This window comes from Haliotis rufescens, unplaced genomic scaffold, assembly GCF_023055435.1.
Source record: "Haliotis rufescens isolate VD_foot unplaced genomic scaffold, xgHalRufe1.0.p SCAF_1, whole genome shotgun sequence".
In the NCBI taxonomy this organism is placed as follows: domain Eukaryota; kingdom Metazoa; phylum Mollusca; class Gastropoda; order Lepetellida; family Haliotidae; genus Haliotis; species Haliotis rufescens.
The window spans coordinates 79,273,045-79,295,434 of record NW_025963779.1 but is presented as its reverse complement, the minus strand read 5'-3'; the positions used below and the strand labels follow the sequence as shown (position 1 = coordinate 79,295,434).

The window sequence follows — 22,390 nt, the reverse complement described above, 5'->3', positions numbered from 1 at the left end:
TATCTGCCCAAATATATTCTTATACATGTGGCGTAAAAGGCAAAATAGTGATGAAAACATAAATTCAGAAAATCACTTATAACACCAGGTGTTCGTGAAAAGGGTAAGCACTTCCTGCGATACCGGTAGCGCTCGCTAATTGTTTTTGACAAATTTAGAAAACAAAACAAACATTCCTAACAAAAAATACAACAGAAAGACATCAAAAGAATATTTAACAACGTTGGGCCATTTCCTTTCCACCAGTACAATGGAAGTGTCACCACTGTCTTCTTAGTCTTACAATTACGCATGGTAAAATCTACATGTACACATAATTCACATGAGAGCTTTCATGACCGTTCATTACCAACAGGAACCATTACATGACACTGTTCTTCGTGATAAAAAAGTACATATACCATTTCATGCTGAGGCCTGGTCTTTAATCAAACCTATCTATTACCCTACTGGGATGTCTTCTGACATCCACTTTGACATTCCGGAGAGAAGTCTGTGAGTGAACAGAAACTGACGTCACAGGTGACGTTGGTGCTGTTGTAGTGACTGGGCAGCTGAGAAGAATCGAAGTAGAACCGGGTAAGCTTATCGACGTGGCCTATTACATGGGTGAAGTGATTGGCTTCACATCTGAAGAGGAAGAAGTTGGTAAACAATGATTATTTTATAATATCTGTAACTTTACATGTAAAATAATGTATATTCAGTGATATGAATAGTGATGGGTTTTTGTACCTTCACTATGGATATACGTATTGCACAGAGCCAAAACATAGACAAATTATCGCCTGGCAAACAAACGCTTCTCATTTCAATCTCCTTTTTTGACTATTAAAGTAGATGATAAATATGGCGATAGCAGTACACAACCACACAGAAGGTAGATCATACCGTATTTCCCCTCGGTAAGCCTTTCAGCAGGTACTCAACAACAATTATTGATATTTTTATGAAATTGTGTGCTCATTCTTTACTAGAAAATATCCCGCCAAATATTCATGATTCCTTACAGTTGTTGTCAAGTATATTATAGCATGTTGTGCAACATGTAACCAAACCATGCTGGGGAAGTCATAACTAAACAATAGCTGCGTATCTGACTGTTTGCATTAGGAATATATAGAGGCCATCTTGAGATATGTCAGTCAAGTACTGGCATGGCCACAAACATTGCGCGGCAAACACTTCAGTTGACGAGTTTAAATAAATGTTACAGGTGCCAGATTAGGTTGACGTTTTTCATCTTGTGTTGTTATGTCTGTGTTGAGTTTATACCCAGTTGCTATATCATTGCTATTTGCTGATGTTTATAAAGAGTTACCTATTCTGAATAAGTGGCACAGCTGTACAGTTGTCCGCCCCGTTATTGTCATTGAGGTAGCAGTTGTCCACCAACAGTTTGAGGTCAGTAACATCCTTCATCGCAACCTGAACATAAACATCTGAGACAAGGTCCATCTTCAAAGGGTTTCCCATTATTTCATTTTTATAAGCTCTGTCACTGAAACACGTGATAACTGCTTCATGTTCTTCGACATTGCCAGATGTTTGTCCTGAAGCCGCAACTGGACTGATAGGAACGAATTTAATAGTGTCAGTTTCAGTGGGAAGATCACATTCAAGGATGTAACGCCACTTTTCACCTGTCACCAGATCTGTTTCGGGATCCCTTTCATATTCAGTCAGATAATTGCTGAACGTCATCGATGTGTTGCTTTTCTGAAACAAAATGTTCTTGTTATGGTCACAGATATAAACATTATTGAAGATGTTTGTTTGTTTGTTCTTTAGCACGGCACTCAGCAATATTCCAGATAGCCTGGCCTACGGATCCCTTTATGTCGCCGATTAGGACAAGCATAGAGGCCCCTTAGGACAAGTATGGGTTGCTGAAGACCAATTCTAACCCGGGTCTTCGCGGGTCTAACGAAGAAGTAAGAATGTTCAGAGATATCACTGTTCGTAACCCAAAGGCATTAGACGATATCCGTTAGGGTCATATGCGGATAGAGATGCAACTATCAAAGGTCAAGTAGGGACTACTTTCACTGTTTATAAACAAACATGGCGTCACCCTCGTCATTCGGCGATCGAGTCAGAATTAACCATCGGGAATCTGGATAAACTACAGGAATAAATGCTATCATCATCAAAAGAACATTCTAATATACTGAAAATCATAGTCTAAATGTGACGTAGCTAAGGCATTTTATAAGTTTTGGCAACTTCTGCGATATAAATTTCGAAACAATTTTACGAGGGCCCGAGGCCTAGCCAAGCGGGATCAGTAGCCACATCTATGCTTGTAGACCTCTTCGGCTTGAAACCTTCTACAAAAATTAAAATAGTTAGATTTGGCCGAAATATGTTGGAATTGTTACCTTGTTTCGTTTTTCGCTGTGTGCTCATCTGACTACACTTCTTAACGTTATGACAGGACAGACCGACTGTCAACAACGTCTGACCGTGGTCGTGATGTCTCATAGACTAGGGTTAGAGTAGCTTCCCTTTGACAAAGGGCAGTTACTCTAGCGGACAGACCGATGGATTGCCGCGAAAGGCAATTAAAAACAATTGTTGTTTTGCGTATATGTTGCTTCGACACTGTATAAGAAACAGATTTCAGTTGGAACTATATCGGCTACTGTCACTGTCCAACTGACACATCACTTACCCTGTGACGGAATAAATATTAATGCGCGCATTCCAGGAAAACTCGCAATGTTTTGGTAATGTTTGTGAGAGAGGGAAAGCGATTATGAATTAAAGAATTAAAGAATGACATTATATGATAAAGAGGTTATCACTCTTGTGTGTTTGGGGATGGTAAATATCCTTTATAGGAATAAACACTATGTATTTAGCTCGCCAAAGCTCGCTAAATACAATGTTTATTCCTAATGCAGGATATTTATCATCCCCAAACACACTCGCGTGATAACCTCTATTTACGTCCAAGATAGAAACAGATATAAACTTCGGGTCCACTATGAATCAAAAGTTTGTTTTCAAGCGAAGATGCCGGACTGTGCTGGGCATAAGCAATATCAAGCGGACAGCATCCCACGGGATGTAACATTTTTGCCTTTTCTGATGAGACATAGCACTGCCCACCCATACAACACTGCACTTCTTTCAACAGCTAAAACCCCCATCCCGACCCCCACCCGTTCTGTTATCATCAGAAAAGTGAAAAAAAGTACATAAATTGATGTCCGAAATCACGTATTTCTTATTTTTTCGATTAAATAGAAATGAATCAAATATAATCACGAAAACGATGCACTCCGATAACACAGTTAAACCGTCACTTATGATTCTTCCAATGGCACTTACGTCACATTTGAAACATCCATTAATGTGTTCGGAGGTCAAATGGTTGTAAAGTAACTGGCATATACATGTTGTAACCATGGTGAACTGACATATACGTGTTGTAACCATGCTGAACAGGCATATACGTATTGTAACCGTGGTGAACTGGCATATACGTGTTGTAACCATGGTGGCTGGCATATACGTGTTGTAACCATGGTGACTGGTATATACGTGTTGTAACCATGGTGACTGGCATATACGTGTTGTAACCATGGTGACTGGCATATACGTGTTGTAACCATGGTGAACTGGTATACACGTCTTGTAATTTTGTGTTTGAGATAACCGAAAGCACGTTCACATTTGGTGATTGAAGTTTACATTTGGTGGACAGAGTTCACAGAACGAAAGGGAACTTGTAGCCGACGGATAATTAATTATTTCTGGTGTTGTGATGTTAAACGTGATTGTAATAGTGATGACTGCATAGGCAATTTCGTCACTTGGCATTTTCAAACTGCTTTCAACTATACCTTGGTCATTGTATTGCAATCATTATACGAGTAGTTGAAGACGAGGACATCTCCCATGAGGACTCCAGGACAATATGTGTTCGACATGTAGATATTCTTACTGACAGCAACTGGGTAGGCTCGAGCCAGTTTGTGTATGTCCATCGTCACCCGCCAGGCCCCTGGTGTGCATGTCAGCTTAACTGCGCCAGGCAGAGCTGCGAATGGAACATCCCAATAGAGCATAACTTTTAAAGTAAAATGCATTCATTATCTGAAAGACAATCACCCACGAAAGTTGTCTTTCCATGTCAGAATTTTGTTCAGTGATAAAACGGTGCCATCTTATTTTGTAAATTGTCAGGCAATTCTGTACAGGTATTGAAAAATGATCACAAAAAACACTAGGAATAGGAATGTGTCATGTCCGCCAAAGGTAACTGTACGTGTTTGTATGCAATTGAAATGAAATACATCCTATCTTTATTGTTGGGTTATTCCTTACAATAAATATTTACTTATTTAATCAACATTTTCTCTTTTTTATTGTACTAACTGCATGAATCTGTATTATCGTGCGGTCAATCTGATTTAAATCATGTATCAATTTACCATTTTACACTCATTTGTTTAGACGATTCTCTGTTGATTACATGATTTGAGTATCTACTTAATTGTAAACTATTGTAATGTGTACTTATACTGTGTGTATTGTTTCTGTAGAAACTGATTTTGATATCGTAAGTTTCATTATTAATGTGCGACGACAGTAATAAGAGCTCAAACAAAGAAACATAATATATATACTTAATGCAAATGCACTGCCTATTTGTGGTAGCCCAAATCTTGACAGAAAATGTTCAACAAATTCTAGATATTGTCATGATATGAACAATACGTGTCTGTATCAAGAGACTGGCATGGATTACTTCTAATAAACAAAAGAAGCGAGAATGAGTTGGGTTTAACGCCGCTTTCAACAATATTCCAGTTATATCACGGCGTGTCAGCTTCATGTGAAAAGAAAGCCCGAAATCATGAAGGTCTAAGACGTTTACCACTTTGGTGAAACCCACGAGCACGGGTATGGTACTGACAAACATAGAAACAAAATCGGGGCGACCGGGATTTTGAACCTACAATCATAGATATTTGGCGTGCCCAAGGGACACAACTCTGCACAGCGAATTGCGGGGCCTTAGACGACTGGGCCACCCGTGTCCCTACACAAGAAGAACAAAGAAGGGAAGGAAATAGGATTTACACTATACACCAATACTAAGTTTTGAGTACAAACCTTCGACTTGAAGCATACTTCTACTGCCGTAGAACCCAAACCTTTCTTCATTGCCAAGGCCAGTGACACGCACAGCAAATGGGCAGTTTATTGAGTTACTTCTTATGGTGGTCAAGTTATAAGGGGCCCTGATTGTCGTTAATGCGACTTGGTAGTAACGCGATACCTTTGATGTCCATTTTGCGTCAACGTCAATGTTCGACGTGCAATTTGGACTGGTGTTGATATAGATAATACGTCCATATTTCATGCTGGTCGTTTGAATGTCAGGTATAATATATTCAACACCATAGTTATCTATGGCAGGGACAATGGAAGTGGAAACACTATATTTTTTATATTCTCCAATTATTTGTAGGACAAGTATTGGCCTTGTGCTGTTAATATATTGGATACCTCCTGTACCGTAACCACTCAGATCGTAGGATTCTCCTTCATCTTTACGTATCATGTTATTATCAAATTCTGAAATGAGGTGAACTGTTGTACGATTGTAAAATGCAATGACCCGAATCACACGACGTTCTGTCGAGGGGGCTACAACAAAGCTTGTTCCCCAAGATTCAACGGGAGGTACTTGACTCATAACAGAATCCGAGGAACTATCCATTGGAATATTCGCAGCAGCAGATCCAGTAAACACGGCTACTGGATGGCTACTCTGCACGACAGATCCAGTGAAATCACAGTACATGGGAGGATGAAGTACTGGAGGAGCTATCTGGAGAACGTCTCTCTTCTCTAAAACTGCGGTAAGGTGACTTCCCTGCTTGTATGTTGTGCCATTGAAGGTGTAGGTGCATCCCCTTGAAGACTTCAGTTGGACAGTGACAGTTGTGTTGTCTGAGACAGCGACGACGCCCAGCAGAGCATTATGCTGTACAGTAGGCACCATGTGTGTGACAGACAGCGACTCCACGGGTAGCACAGGAAAGGCTTCAGAACCCCCTTTTGTCTGTCGTCGATTCAAAATATAAAGTGTGACATATGCCGTGCATTCAACTTCTATAGCACGTTTCTGGACATAGCCTCCAAGTGCTAATTCTGAAATGAGCGGAAGGTTGAATTGTGTTACTGTGACATTGTCTTGGAGCAGGACATTATATACATTGCCGTCACTGTTAATCACGGTACAGTTGCCTTCTTGTTTGTGTGCGATGTAGACGGTGCCAGCTTCTTTATCTGTATATCCAGTCTTGAACACTGGGAATAATGAGGCAACAAATCTTTTTCCAGTGTACATGGGTTTACCTGGAGTTAAACAAAAGAAAGGTGAAATTGTGCATACCTGCATAGTGCATCTAATCCATATAAAGTAAACTACGGTTATAACGAACTCAAAGGGACTACTAATTTTAGTTCGTTATAACCGTACTTCGTTATAAGCATATATACAACATAACTACAACAAATAGTCGGGACCAAAAAAGTAAGTTCGTTATATCCGTCAGTGCGTTCGTTATAACCGTAGTTTACTGTACCAATTTGTATGTATTGATAATCATATTTGAGATTATTACACTCACGTGTATGTCAACTAGACATAAATTCTTACACGAGTTTCGTAAAGTTAGTATGATTCACATGTGAGTGTAATAATTTCTTTATTACCATTATTTCTTAATCCTTTTGACCTCCCCTTGAGAAAAGTTCAGTGATTACCACCGCTGTCCTAGAATCTTCAGCTTCGACGTCGTTTCTAGTGTGACTTCATTCCGACCTTACGCCAACATAATACACTAGTGCGCGCGAAGTGATATTTGCACCTAGCATATGCGATTTTTATGAACTCGGTTATTTCTAACCCTATGGGTAATAACAAACAACCAGGTCAAACAAGTTGGTTAATACCTGTTTGTAAAGAAACTGTGGTATTTCATCTTTGTGGTACATCTCCATTAGTTTTTTGTCAGTTTAGTTTGTACTGGTAATGCCATCTTAAGCTGTTTCTATCTTTCACCTAAAGGCCGTGCCTTGACATGTTTGTTTTACTTCTACTTCATTGAGATGTATGGTATACAGATATATTGTACTGTGTCATTGCCACACCCTTTCAATCTGTATCGTCATAAGATCCGTGTATTAAGGCTCATCAATATATATGGAAGTGAATATATGGGTTGTTAAACATAGACGTCGACGATGGCTGTTGTTAGTCGATGTGATTGATTGGTGTGAGTTAGAGGCTGCTTTTAGCACCTTTTAGGAACGACAGAAATGGGCTTCACACATTGTATTGAGGAATTGTGAGGAATCGAACCGGGTCATCGACGTTACGAACGAACGCTTACCCCACTAGGCTAACCCTAATCGGAAGTTTGAACCTGGCAATTACACGATTTGTAAGAAAGCCTTGGATTTAAAAATACAAGGATGCTATATTTATATATTTTTGTCAGTAATGTTATGAAAGTACTGTAGACAACCATTTATAATAACTATGGTCTATTACTTTTGTGTAAATTCTTACCTGCAGCAATTGCAATGGAGGCCAGTAACATAAAAGCTTTGAGCTCCATGACTTTCCCGAACAAGAGAGAGGTCACGTTGTGAATCTGAGTACGTAGAAGTGTGAGAAGTAATGCAGATGGTCCCTCGATTAAAACATACTTTGTAGAATTTCAGATTAGCGGACGAAAGATAAGGGTAAACAAGAAAATATTTCAAGTTATTCGATGGGGAGTTTAATGTTAATATGCACTCGCTGATTTGTTTTAAGGGGTCTGATTATTGTAAACAGATAATAATCAAAACAACGGGGAAGCCATGGGATTAATGAGTCAGAAGCCAGTTGAAATCCACAGTGAATAAAGGGTGTCGGACCGGGACATCGAATTTTCCAAAACTAATAGAACAGAGACATCGAATAACCGCAGGTGACCGGGACATCGACAGGTAGACGCTTTTGGTAGTGGACATATATGGCTGGAGGAAGAGGATTTGTGAGTAAAGAGCTTATAAGATTTTACTATGTCAGATACCATTTTGTTCTAAACCCCCACCAAATTAATCTGTGGGTGAGTTATCTGAGAAGTTAATCTTACAAGTAAATATAGAATAACTGGGTAAGAGTAAAGCACAACGTTTTGTCAGTAAACTTTAATCAAATGGGACTAAAGTGACCAACTGGGATGACTGTTACAATTAAGAATTATCCAATTGTGAGTTAACTGAGAAGTTGATTATAGAGGTAAAGCACTTTATTTTGTTAGTAGCTCCAATCTGCTGTGACAAAAGTGGCGCACGCGTACCATTACATTGAGATTATTACACGTGAGTGAAGGGCTAAGTGTTGAGGTCAACCGTCAAGATGACTGGACATGCACTGAGACTGACGACGTGATACTTATTACACAATGTACAGTGATCTCCATGTACATTCATATTGCCTGCAAAAGACTGTGTCCTTACTGTCCGGTACCTGGGGACATCGAATTCAGATTTACTCAACCACAGCAGGTACCTGGACATCGCACCCAGTTTGCCTTACAACGGTACAAATATTCGATGTTCCAGCCGATGGCCCCGAACGAGTGATTTAACCGGGCGTGATAATGAAGTGCTGAATAGGATAACAAAGTGTGTGTCATGCGACCCAAGTTAAGAGCGTCAGTTGATGGCGGATGTGTCTTCACATTTTGCATTGCTATCAATCCACACTTAGTTTGACTTTGTTATGCAGTATTCGGCAATGTGATGGTGGGGTGCATTTGTTTGTTTTTGTTGTTGTGTAACTCCACACTCAGCAATATTCCAGCCATATAACTGCGGAATGTAAACCAGACAATCCAACGACTGACATCAATTGGGATACGATGACATGCGTTAACCAAGTCAGCGAGCCTGACCACCCGATCCCGTTAGTCGCCTCTAACGGCAAGCATGCATGGTCCAGTGGTCCTTCAGTAAGGGAATCATACTCTGATGTGAAAATAACCCGCCATAAATGCATAAAATGATTGAATTTGACATGTATGGAATCTTTCAAATCCTTTTAACAGAATGTTTGAAATCTGTCAAGCCTCATTTTACATAACTCTAAATATTAAATAGAGCATAACTTAAAAGGTAAAACGTTAACGAAGTCACATTTTAGACAAAAAAAGATAAATAGAGGGCTGTTTAGTCGAAAATAAAACTGGTAAGGCATTTGGGAAGAACTGTAATTACTGGCTAATGTAATTTATATATATATATATATATATATATATATATATATATATATATATATATATATATATATATATATATATATAATATTATATATCAATCAATCTCGATTATCTGCCGAAACATTCCATTTGGCGTAAAGGCAAAACTATCAATGATGACACCAGGTGTTCGCGGAAACAGCAAGCGGAAACCAGACAAAACCTTTAACCATGCCTCCTTTCGTTTTCATGTTTCAAGGAGAAAAAAACCACAATGTATACTAAGGTTCAAATGTTGATGCTGTGGTGTATGGTATACTGTCGGGGATCAAGATATACATGTACGTGTAGTATCACCTTCCATAAATAACTTTTGTCCCGAGAGACGGTCGGGTAGCCTGTTGTTTAAAGCTTTCGTTCATCACGCCGCCGACATGGGTATTATCTGTGAAGCCAATTTCTGGGGTCCCCCGCCGTGATATTGCTAAAAGCGGCGTAAAACCATACTCACTCCTTTACTCACTCACTCAACCACCCAGCGACCCACCCACCCACTCACTCACTCACTCACGCACGCACGCACGCACGCACGCACGCACGCACGCACGCACGCGCGCACTTTTATCCAGAGTGAACGTAGCAGTGTGTCCGTCTTTTGCAATTTATCTTCCCTTCACTAACCCGCAAGTTTCACTGACGGTCCAACCTTAAACTGACGGCGCATGTGGTATGCACGATACGAGCGGTACATGCTACAATCACACTCCTAGACAGTTCACCAGCACAGCCTTCACCTCGATCGGCAATTTCACGCTGGTGTATGGACAGTGGATCTTTTCGCCTAAACAATGATCTATCTATTATCATGTCCTGAAATATAGTTTCCGTGATTGAATGATACAGCAGGGATGACCACGACTGCTCATACTGTAATAGTGAACCACTTGATAGCCGTTCGAAGCGGGTCGGTGGGATCAGCTGATCGCTTTTTGGACGTTTCGCAATCGCCCTTGATGTCTGAATATCATGCTTTTAAAAATGAAAGATATTTTCATTGTATAGGTACCCATATCAATGTTGTATAAACACCGTTCATCATAAAATAAAAGAAGTAGAAATCACTGAAATCCATCTTAATATTTATAAGGGTTAATTGGTGCATGTTGTTTAAAAAATAGTTTATGGATGAATGGTTTCTGTTTGTTGCCAAGTACAACCTTCATTACATTTCAAATATGATAAATAAAAGTTTGATTTTATTATGGCATTTTTAAAACTTTAATATTAGACAGTTTTATTTTTCTAGACACAGAAGTGCCAATATATTAGTTTAAATATGTGTATCCATGGGTACCTATACCGACTACAATTTTTCATCTTATAAATTAATAAACAATACATTAATATATAAAACGAGCCTTTAAGTTTTAAAGTAGATGTTGCACTCATAATTTTGAAACAGGTAGCTATTTATTGACGTTGAGTATGTTACATTGTTTGTAATAAACAGTAACATTTCTCTGGATTATTCGTTTCGAATTCGGAGTTAATTTACCTTTTAGTTTGGTGGTACAATATTTTGAACATGCCCACCAGATGGTACTGCTCTATTCACCTTAACATTGCATACAAACGTATTGTACCAGAATACACTAATGAGATAACTACATTCTTCACATATGGTTATATTCATTTATTGTTCCCAGCCTTTCCCTATAGGGTTGGCTTCTGACAAATATTTTGACATTCCTGCGAGAAATCCAATAGCGAACAGAAACTGACGTCACATGTGACATAGACGCTGTCATGGTGATGGGGCACATCGAAGGCATCAAAGTAGAAACGGGTAGTGTTATCCACTCTACCAATGATGTGGGTGAAATGGTTCGCCTCGCATCTGAAGTGAGAGGATAATGTTTAAGCAAGACAGATATATTACAATGTCGTTTTCCAACGCAATTACGATGCTATATATATTTGACCGTGTTATGCTACCAGCAATACTACACAAGATCAATAACAAAATACATGGTCGCCTTAGATGACGAATTTCCCATTTCAAAACTTGTTATGAATCTTAATACCAGATCCAAACCTAGTGTGACTACACATATGAGTACATTTTGAAATGATTACAAACAATACCATTAATATTGCAGTTACACATTCTAGTAATTCTACCGTTACTTGTAATATATTGATAACAAATCGCAGTAACATGCTTGAATGTTTATCAATGTTATAGCACGACCGACTTATAAAGAAACTGTTTCAAAAGGTAGGTTTGTTTGTTCTTAAAACAAAACATTGACAAGTTACCATCTGTTCAGTCAGAAAGATAACACTTATCTCTTCTGAGTAGGCAGCGATATATCCAATTTTTATAAATGTTTCATAGCCAGTTACCTTTTTTCAGTTGATAAACCAATTTTGATAGTTATAATTTACTAAACCAATTTATTCAAAAGGCAATAACCTGTTCTGAATGAGTGGCAAAGACGTAGTCGCCTCGGGTCTAATCTTTTCACTGACGAAGCAGTTATCCACCAATTGTTTGACATCAGCTGACCCTGCCATACCAACTTCAACATATACACGTGTGCCAATGCTGACCTCCAAGGGGTTTCCGCGTGTTTCGTTTTGATACAAGCTGTCCCTGTAAAACTTTATGACGGCTTCATGTCCTTCTACATTGCTGGATTTCTGAGCGGTGGCCGAGTTGTTGCTGATAGGAATCAGACTGAGGACATCAGTTGCGTTTGGGGGAAGATCACATTCAAGGTCATAGCGCCATTTTGCACCAGTGACAAAATGTGTTTGGCGATCAACGTCATATTCTATGAGGTAATTGCTGAATTTCAGGGACATGTTATTCGTCTGAAAATGAATGATTATTGGGGATTTTATGCATGATTAAAATGGTATCAATTGAGAACATATTTTGGCTTGGGGTTTGCAGTGAGTTGTGTGAACAAAATACTGCATGTTCATTCTTCAACATATCACCATCGAATGTTGTCAGCAATGAATAATATCACGGTGGCTCGTCAGAGAAGTATCTGGTCCAGGTAAACCGGTGACTGAAGTGAGCATGGATTCACGCCATGAGGGTACGATGAGTCACAGACTCAGTCAGATCCTCATGGAAGTCTTACAGCAAGGTGGAGCTAACGGGGGCATTATTAGACCTGGTCTTCTATAAAACTTGATTACAATATAATACCCAAACAAATGTGTATCGTGAAATGAAAATATTTCATGACGCCCTGTTTAACTGTCGGTATAGTGTCACCGAGGGGGCGGTGGGGTAACTTAGTCGTTAAAGCGTTCGCCCGATTATGTTTCAAGGTTTGTCAGCACGTTTCCCGCGCTCGTGGGTTTCACCAAAGTGGTAAACGTCTGAGATCTGCATCAATTCGGGCTTTCCTCGAGCTGACAGGCCGCGGTGAAACTGGAATACTTTTAAAAGCACCCAAATTACTCAGTCACTCTGTGTCTATGTCTTCTTTAAAACCATACTTAATTCAAAAGTACATGTGCATCGACACATAAAAGTCGTCATCATTACGACCCCTGAAGTAATCAACTAGGGGATCGCAGTTGCTAGGGGATGTGCTTCATACCTTCAGCTGTGTGTTGCAGTCATCAAAGGATATGTTGAAGATCAGTTGATTGCCTTGCAGGACTCCGGGACAAAATGAGTTCGACAGGTAGATGTTCTCACTGACAGAGTTCGGGTAAATGAAAGCTAGCTTTTGGGTGTTAACTGTAACCTGCCAAGTCTCTTGTGTGCATGTTAGATTAACCACGTCTCGCATGACTGCAGAGAAAATACAAAACTGAACGGTCATCTTAATTTATTGAGTCTCAGAGAGACAACAGGCTGTTTAATGTGAACATACAGACTGAGAGGTCAAGTTGTTAGAATTAGAATGAATACACGCAGATACATTCCAAACACCTACTGATGAAAAACTTAAAGGCGCAAACACCAGCTGTTCATGAAACAGACCCGGTGACAAGGCTTTGCCTATCTCAGTGCATGGCGTGCGAATTCTCTACAGAGCTGGTCCTAGGGAACGTCCAAGAAATACTACTCACCATCTCAATGTCCGAATAGTCCTGAGAACAATGTCTCAATGTCCGAATAGTCCCGAAAACAATGTCTCAATGTACGAATAGTCCTGAGAACAATGTCTCAATGTACGAATAGTTCTGAGAACAATGTCTCAATGTCCGAATAGTCCCGAGAACAATGTCTCAATGTCCGAACAGTCCCGAAAACAATGTCTCAATGTCCGAATAGTTCTGAGAACAACGTCTCAATTTCCGAACAGTCCTGAGAACAATGTCTCAATGTCCGAATAGTCCCGAGAACAATGTCTCAATGTCCGAATAGTTCTGAGAACAATGTCTCAATGTCCGAACAGTCCTGAGAACAATGTCTCAATGTCCGAATAGTCCCGAGAACAATGTCTCAATGTCCGAACAGTCCCGAAAACAATGTCTCAATGTACGAATAGTTCTGAGAACAATGTCTCAATTTCCGAATAGTCCCGAGAACAATGTCTCAATGTCCGAACAGTCCCGAAAACAATGTCTCAATGTCCGAATAGTTCTGAGAACAATGTCTCAATGTCCGAATAGATCCGAGAACAATGTCTCAATGTCCGAATAGTTCTGAGAACAATGTCTCAATGTCCGAACAGTCCTGAGAACAATGTCTCAATGTCCGAATAGTCCCGAGAACAATGTCTCAATGTCCGAACAGTCCCGAAAACAATGTCTCAATTTCCGAATAGTTCTGAGAACAATGTCTCAATGTCCGAATAGTCCCGAGAACAATGTCTCAATGTCCGAACAGTCCTGAGAACAATGTCTCAATGTCCGAATAGTCCTGAGAACAATGTCTCAATGTCCGAATAGTCCTGAGAACAATGTCTCAATGTCCGAACAGTCCTGAGAACAATGTCTCAATGTCCGAACAGTCCTGAGAACAATGTCTCAATGTCGGAACAGTCCTGAGAACAATGTCTCAATTTCCGAATAGTCCTGAGAACAATGTCTCAATGTCCGAACAGTCCCGAAAACAATGTCTCAGTGTCCGAACAGTCCCGAAAACAATGTCTCAATGTCCGAACAGTCCTGAGAACAATGTCTCAATTTCCGAATAGTCCTGAGAACAATGTCTCAATGTCCGAATAGTCCTGAGAACAACGTCTCAATGTCCGAACAGTCTCCAGAACAATGTCTCAATGTCCGAACAGTCCCGAGAACAATGTCTCAAAGATGAAATGCAACCTTTTTCTCTCGCACGTTTTCATAGGATATTGACCAACTCTGACATCATTGCGTTTGTAGCTTATTATCAATTATTCGTGGTTTCATGTCAGTGTTATGTATTATTGAAATATTGTACATGATTAAAGTGCTTTATTCTCTGACAAAGTTTTAAATTTCCACAGAGTTACAGTAAAACTCGAAACCCAACAACTAAGTAAATTTATGTATCTCTCACCTGTAGTTGCCCCCACAGCAGAGGACAACAGCAGAAACAATTTCACATCCATGACTGTTCAGTACCGAAATTTGGAGTATGTCAACCTATCAGTCGGACATCAAGTGGGAAATACTGCAGGTGGCCGTCTGTAACACAAAGTGTATCCGACACAAACCTGAAGATAGCCATGTCCAACTAATAAAGTTGCGACCTAATAACAAGGTAACCTCCAACTGTGCTGTATGACTAAAAAAATACACGTTGCTGAGAATTATGATAAACAAAAGGTTTACCTTATTCGCTTCAGGGTAATTTCCACAAATATTAACATACAGTGTGGGTTTCACGTTATCATTCCAGATGAAGCAGAGGTAAGCTGTTTTAAACGATAATAATGGTCCATGTCCATGCCATTTTTTCTTAATACATATGGTCTTGTGGAAATACGTCACAATATTATGTTGTCTAATTCGTGTATAACTACGTATTTCTTCTTTGTATTTTGAGAATATTACCTTTTACAGCGGCCTATAAATAAACGATTCTAAGCACCCTATCAACCCATGAGAACTTTCTCCACCAAAAATCAAAGTCGAACGAAAGTTCTAGAACTGTTCCAGTTTATTATGCTCTATCTCGTGACATCTTGATAACCGAATGGGTCACAATATAGCACATTGTAGTCAGGGCACATGTTTTGTCACATATGTCCACATATGGCAATGAACTGACGTTTACCTTGTGTGTATATCTATGTATTGGCACTCCTTACTCACTAGCATTTATTGTTTAATGAAAATTAAGGCCGGAGTACTGCTGTGCGGCGTTAGGCAACAAACACGCACTAAATGTCTTATGTAAGTTGTGTTAGCAGCGGGTGCTACCGGTAGAGCATGGAATGGTTACCTTTTTCGCGAAGACCTGGTGTCATCACTATTTTGCCATTCAGGCCCAATGGAATCGGGTTCGGTGTATATTCGAGACGTTGACGTTTTGAGTTCTAAATTGACCGTCATTGTCAGTAGTTGTACGAGACCGGGTGTTGAATACAACCTTACAGCGATTAATACGTTTATAGTTGTCGGTGTATATGCATGTGACACGTCTTCAATTATTGTATAAAACGTGTATATCAAGGGAACCTAATCACCACGACCAATGCGACTGGTGCATAAATCTCACAACATCATCTGGAAATTTTAAGCTACTGAAATGTCGATCGGAGGACAGGCTCGGTGACTTGGGGAAATGCGTAGTCATGTTAACATGACTGGTTAGCCAGATCGAGACCCGAGTATTTACAGGTTTTGTTTGTTTGTTGTTTAACGCCGCACTCAGCAATATTTCAGCTATATGGCGGCGATCTGTAAATAATCGAGTCTGGACCAGACATTCCAGTGATTGACAACCTACGACCTACGCAATTGGGATCGATGACATGTATCAACCAAGTCAGCAAAAAGCCTGACCACCCGATCCCGTTAGTCGCCTCTTACGACAAGCATAGTCACCTTTTACGGCAAGATGGGTTGCTGAAGACATATTCTACCCCAGATCAGTATTTACAGGTCTTTACCTGCATTTACAGGTACTTACACAGACATAGCTGGCGTTTAAACAGACATTCGTTCACTGTTCCCAGTCGTGAGGTTTCGAGACAATTTTCCTAAGTTTGCCCCATGTTTGCCTTAGTTTGCTCCATGTGGCAGGGATACGAATACGACCCTTAGGCATTGTGTTGCATATATCTCGAATTTATTAAGTTACAGTTACGACATCCAAACACAACAATATAAAATTATAAAATAGGGAATAAGTATGGTGTGAAATAGTCCTTTATTAACCCGATTTCATCTGACATCCATTTTGACATTTCTGAGAAAAGTCTGTCAGTGAACAAAAGGTGACGTCACATGTGACGTAGATGTTGTCATGGCGCTTGTTCAGCTGAGAAGCATCGACGTAGAACCGGGTAAGCTTATCGACACGGCCTTTTACATGGGTGAAGTGATTCGCCTCACACCTTGAGTAGAAGAAAACAGTTTGTTATACATTTAACATCTGCGAGACCGCCTCCGTGACCCAGTGGATAGATAGTCTACCCGGAGAGAGGAAGGTCGGTGGTACGATTCCCGGCCGCGTCATACAAAAAAGACTCTAAAAGATGGTACGTGTTGTTTCCTTGCCTAGTTCTCGGCACTTAGGGGCTAAAACATGGACTGGTCGGCTCGGAGTCAGTACACCCTGTCTGAGTGGGGTATCCATGCTAAACTGTGGCATGGTATCTCAGTTGGCTAGCACTGTAAAATCAGCAACAAGCCCCCCCCCCCCCCCCCAATGCGCCCCCGCCACCAACAACCACACACACACCTGGCTATAACCTACTTGACAAGCCTACACGCAGATTTATTGATATCTATTGATATTTATTGATATTATCCAGTTTTAGCTTTCTGTAATTTGGCATATCAATTTGTTAGGTACGTATCCCCTCTGAATAGTCGCTACAATTGTTATTTCAATTTAGCGATAAATATGTACGTGTGGAAAACTGCAGTGGAAATGATACCGCCTTACTGTTGTCAGGATTGAGTACTTGCCTGTTCTGAATAAGTGCCACAGCTGTAGAGTTGTCCGCCCCGTTATTGTCATTGAGGTAGCAGTTGTCCACCAACAGTTTGAGGTCAGTAACATCCTTCATCGCAACCTGAACATAGACATCTGAGACAAGGTCCATCTTCAAAGGGTTTCCCATTATTTCATTTTCATAAGTACTGTCAGTGTAAAACGTAACGGCCGCTTCGTGTTCTTCGACATTACCAGATGTTTGTCCAGTAGACACAGTTGAGTTGACGGGAACGGAATTAATAACGTCAGTTTCATGCATGTTAAGATCACATTCGAGGTTGTAACGCCATTTTGAACCGGTCACCAGATCTGTTTCAGGATCTCTCTCATACTCAGTAAGGTAGTTACTAAACGTCATTAATGCGTTGTTTGTCTGGAACAAAAACGTGTCGATATGATTAAAGCATGAACTTTTACTACATGGAGGTTCGCTATCATGATCAGGGTTACAGCATTCATAATGCTGGTACACGTAAGGAGGACATTTAAAAACGTGACACAAATGAAGTCCTATGCAATTCCCTATTTTGACTTATACCATACTCATGTTCCAGTGTTTGTTGTAGGTGAACAATTGATACGCACACCGAGTCGAGAACACCTGGTATCATCACTCTTTGATAGTGTTTGTTTGTTTGTTTGTTGTTTAACGCCGCACTCAGGTATATTCCAGCTATATGACGGCGGTCAGTAAATAATCGAGTCTGGACTAGCCAATCCAGTGATTGGCATCATGAGCATCGATCCACGCAATTGTGATCGATGACATGCATCAACCAAGTCAGCGAGCCTGACCACCCGATCTCGTTAGTCGCCTTTTACGACAAGCATGGGTTGCTGCAGACCTATTCTACCTCGGAATCTTCACGGGTCCTTTGATAGTGATTCAGGGGATATCATTCACGATATATTTATTCCTATTGCACCCAGCGTTACTGTATGTTAAACATACTTTGGGCCTGTGGCCTTTTCAGTCTGTAAATAAAGAATGGTTGATTGATTAATTAACGCATGTTCATGATGTTGTCGGAATCGTACAATCGACTCTGCTCTTAGAAGAGATGCAAAGAGAAGAGAAGAGGTAATGTGTGTTTGTTGTCTAACGCCGCATTCAGCAATATTCCAGGTATATGACAGCGATGTGTAAATAATCGAGTCTGCACTAGACAATCCAGTGATTGACATCATGCGCATCGACCTACACAACTGGGACGTGATGACATGCATCAACCAAGTCAGCGACCCTGACCACCCGATCCCGTCAGTCGCCTCTTACGACAAGGATGGGTTGCTATAGACCAATACTAACCCGGAATCTTCACGGGACGGATTAATAATGAATAAAAGGAGTGATGCGGTTAAATGAACCAGTATCACAATGAGGACCCCGATCCCAAATATACACTGTGGACCCTTCACAGGACCAAACAAATTGCCATTCTATTGTGGCACACATTGTTTTCTATCACTGTTACTTTAAAGTACGTATTTGTATGAACTGTCAATCCATACCTTAGTAGGGGGCACGGGTGGCCCAGTCGTCTAAGGCGCCGCGATTCGCTGTGCAGAGTTGCGTCCCTTTGGCACGCCAGAAACCTATGATTGTGGGTTCGAATCCCGGTTCACCCCAATTATGTTTCTAGGTTTGTCAGTACCATACCCGTGTTCGTGGGTTTCACCGAAGTGGTAAACGTCTGAGACCTGCATCACTTCGGGCTTTCCTCCCAAATTAAGCTGACACGCCGTGATCTAACTGGAATAATGTTAAAAGCGGCGTTAAACCTAACTCACTCACTCACCCATACCTTAGTCTTTGTGTTGCAGTCACTGTAGGAGAAGTTGAAGACAAGCAGGTCACCGTCGAGAACCCCTGGACAATATGTGTTCGACATGTAGATATTCTTATTAACATCGACCGCTGACGCTAGTGCTTTTGTATCCAGGGTAACAAGCCAGCGTTCTGGTGTGCATGTCAGTTTGAGAGAGTTTGATGGGACTGTAAAACATGAAAATGCAGGAACACACAAAAATGACCACGTTGTCGTCATACAGACCAATGAGAGATTAAATATAAAAATAAACATATTTACTCGGAAGTATGAAGTATTTTCTGGAAGTATTTGCAATTATGATGCATCAGGAAACAATGGAATTGATAATCTGAAAACATGCCTTGGTATATAGTGAGTGAGTATTGTTTTACGTCCCTTATAGCAATATTCCAGCAATATCACGGCGGGGGACACCAGAAATGGGGGCTTCACGCGTTGTACCCATGTAGGGAATCGAACCCGGGTCTTCGGCGTGATGAGCGAACGCTTTGACCACTAGACCGCCCCACTTCTCCACCTTGGTATATACAGTGAAGTTCTGTTTGTTCGGACTTAGTATTCTAGGCAATTTTTTCTTAGAAACGTATGTCCATCACAAGGTCATTTCTAACATTTTTGTCTTCAACCATCGGGTATAATACGGCCCGGATAAGCGGATTTCACTGTAAATGCACGGTACGTTATTTATGTTATATTACTCTTACTCGCATGGGCGGATACAGAGGGGGGTGGGGGTGGGGGTGGGGGTGGGGGTGGGGGTGGGGGTGTTGTGAGGGTGCGCACTCCCCCTTTTTATTTCGAAAAAAATCTTTATTTCTGTATAAATTACCACCAAAGACAATAAATAGATCTTAATTGTGCACCCCCCCCCCCCCCCCTTTTCAAAAAAGCTGTATCCGCCCATGACTCGTGTAGTTTTGATACAAACCTGGATCCCGAGACTCGGTCCCACTGGCATAAAATGCAAACATTTCATTATGGCCAAAACCAGCTACATGCACAGCAAAAGGACATGCAGGGGAGTTACTTCTTATAACAGTCATGTTATCAGGGGCTATGAAATTGACGGATGCTATGTGATAGGAACGTCCTGAATATAATGTCCATCTTGCATCAACGTTAATGCTTGATGTGCAGTTACTACTGGTGATTACACGGACATGACGTTCATATTGCATGCGTGTTGTTTGAATGTCAGGTATAAGATATTCAAATCCATAGGTAGCAACGGCAGGGACGATGGATGTGTAAACACTGAATTTTTGAAATTCTCCAAATATTTGTTGGACAAGTATAGGCTTTGAGCTGTTGATGTAGTGGATATTTCCAACCGTCAAGTAAGCTGCTTCATAAAATTGCCGTTCATTCAGTAGTCTCATCTTAGGCCCAAACGCTGAACCAAAGTGGACAATTGTATCGTTGTAAGCTGCCAAGATCCGAACAGCACTATCTTCCCCATCTCCTTCTGGATAAATATAGAAAAATGTATCCCAGGTTTCAATTGGAGGTACCTGACTCATAACACCATCTGCATTATCAGTACGTGGTAGATAGGGCAAGGCAGAAGACCCCGAAAACACGGCTACTGGTTTGCTACTCTGAACGACCGACCCTCCTAAATCACAATATATTGGTGGATTGAATTCGGGACGAGCTAGCTGGAGAACTACTCTTTTCTGTAAGACTACGGTAAACTGGTTTCCCCGCCTGTAAGCTTTGCCTTGGAACGTGTAAGCGCACTTCCGGGAAGATTTAACTTGAACAGTGACAGTTGTATTGTCTGAGGCAGCGACGACGCCCAGCAGTGCATTATCTACCACAGAAGGCACCATGTATCTGCCAGACAGTGACTCCACGGGTAGTACAGGAAAGGCTTCAGCACCTCCATTGGTATGTCGACGGATGAGCATATAGAGCAAAACGTCGGTCGTGCATTCAACTTCTATAGCACGCCTCTCGGTATACGATCCAAGTTTTAATTCTGATATGATGGGAAGATTGAATTGTGTTGTCGTGACATTGTCTTGTAGTTGTAAATTATATACTTTGCCGTCGCTGTTAATCACGGTGCAGTTTCCTGTCTGTTTATGTGCGATGGAGAGGATACCAGCATCTGTATCCCGAGTGGCTGTTTTAAATACTGGGAATAGTGATGCCACAAATCTTCTCCCTGTGTGCCGAGGCTTAGCTGGAGATAAACACAAAGCAGATTTTGTGCATTCTACAATATACTGTCCTCTTATTGTGTATACACATATAACACATTATTTCGCATTTCAATGCAAATTGGATATCAGTGTGTTTATTCATAAACACATAAACAAGATAAGGTGCCATTTGAAAATATAAAGAGGACATTGGAAATTAATATAGCATAGACGCGTTAGATATGTGAAGTGCGATGCAGCTGCATTGCCTAGCGTGCTATAAGGTTTTACAAACATGACTTATAGACGGCAACAGCATTGTTAAACGACATAATCTTGAAACTAGAACCTCTAGCTGTAAAAAGTAGATCATGAGTGAGTGAGTGAGTGAGTGAGTGAGTGAGTGAGGTTTACGCCGCTTTTAGCAATATTCCAGCAATATCACGGCTGGGGACAATGGGCTTCACACATTGTACCCATGTGGGGAATCGAACCCGGGTCTTCGGCGTGACGAGCGAACCCTTTAACCACTAAGCTACATCACCGACACTCATTTATATAAAAATAGTATTATCGGTATTGTCCTGACACTCAATGAAGGTCACAATTCTCACAAATTGAATAATACGCATTTGCCATGTTAGTTCTTACCTCCAACCATGCCAATAAGGAAGGCCAGCAATAGTAAGCCTTTGGCGTCCATGGTTGTCCTGAAAAAGACAGCAACCATGTTGTGGGTAAGTAAAAGTGTGTGACATTCTGCAGATGGTCCCATGACTAAAACATACATTGTAGATTTTATCATCTGAACATAGATAAGGAGATACGGAGATAAACTAGATAACAATCAGAAAATTTGAGAGGACATTGTCACATGGCTCAAACCGTTGCATTTGCCCTATTAATCCTACTATTAAAAACTGATATATTTTATGGTAAGCTAAGTATATTTCAAAACTTGTTAATTTTTTAAAACAAATTATGATAAGATTTATGTGTTAATTA

The 22,390-nt window shown here is 40.6% G+C and overlaps 2 protein-coding genes across 4 annotated transcripts; both read right to left on the bottom strand.

Annotated features, from left to right (window-relative positions):
- Positions 1-408: 408 nt before the first annotated feature.
- On the bottom strand, positions 409-8,381 carry LOC124127451. The gene is made up of 5 exons (XM_048401678.1): positions 7,598-8,381; positions 5,128-6,378; positions 3,852-4,048; positions 1,322-1,719; positions 409-630 (listed from the first exon to the last, which is right to left on the bottom strand). The coding sequence occupies exons 1-5, from the start codon at positions 7,644-7,646 to the stop codon at positions 447-449; spliced, it is 2,079 nt and encodes a 692-aa protein (XP_048257635.1). The 5' UTR covers positions 7,647-8,381; the 3' UTR covers positions 409-446.
- A 2,575-nt stretch (positions 8,382-10,956) lies between these two features.
- Positions 10,957-22,152, bottom strand: LOC124143782 (deleted in malignant brain tumors 1 protein-like). Of its 3 annotated transcripts, XR_007222757.1 has the most exons (8): positions 22,037-22,152; positions 20,167-21,426; positions 19,212-19,402; positions 17,379-17,779; positions 14,797-14,924; positions 12,902-13,098; positions 11,755-12,155; positions 10,957-11,175 (listed from the first exon to the last, which is right to left on the bottom strand). XR_007222757.1 is itself a non-coding variant. In XM_048401668.1 (5 exons), the coding sequence occupies exons 1-5, from the start codon at positions 22,113-22,115 to the stop codon at positions 16,618-16,620; spliced, it is 2,115 nt and encodes a 704-aa protein (XP_048257625.1). In that variant the 5' UTR covers positions 22,116-22,152; the 3' UTR covers positions 16,598-16,617. The 3 variants fall into 3 exon arrangements, 2 of the variants coding, with proteins under 2 accessions (XP_048257625.1, XP_048257628.1); XM_048401668.1 differs by lacking the exons at positions 10,957-11,175; positions 11,755-12,155; positions 12,902-13,098; positions 14,797-14,924 and adding an exon at positions 16,598-16,801; XM_048401671.1 differs by lacking the exons at positions 10,957-11,175; positions 11,755-12,155; positions 12,902-13,098; positions 14,797-14,924; positions 20,167-21,426 and adding an exon at positions 16,598-16,801 and having other exon boundaries at positions 22,037-22,151.
- Positions 22,153-22,390: the final 238 nt, after the last annotated feature.

What these genes read in the sequence shown, in the direction of transcription:
- LOC124127451 (XM_048401678.1), bottom strand. Translation starts at nt 7,646, where the DNA reads ATGGAGCTCAAAGCTTTTATGTTACTGGCCTCCATTGCAATTGCTGCA. An exon ending in CTCCATTGCAATTGCTGCAG is followed by an intron (nt 6,379 to 7,597) that starts GTAAGAATTTAC and finishes GTTTAACTCCAG; the next exon opens with GTAAACCCATGTACACTGGA. An exon ending in GTGCCACTTATTCAGAATAG is followed by an intron (nt 631 to 1,321) that starts GTAACTCTTTAT and finishes CTTCCTCTTCAG; the next exon opens with ATGTGAAGCCAATCACTTCA.
- LOC124143782 (XM_048401668.1), bottom strand. Translation starts at nt 22,115, where the DNA reads ATGGTTGCTGTCTTTTTCAGGACAACCATGGACGCCAAAGGCTTACTA. An exon ending in GACCGAGTCTCGGGATCCAG is followed by an intron (nt 19,403 to 20,166) that starts GTTTGTATCAAA and finishes CATGTTTTACAG; the next exon opens with TCCCATCAAACTCTCTCAAA. An exon ending in ACTGCAACACAAAGACTAAG is followed by an intron (nt 17,780 to 19,211) that starts GTATGGGTGAGT and finishes TTTTTGTTCCAG; the next exon opens with ACAAACAACGCATTAATGAC.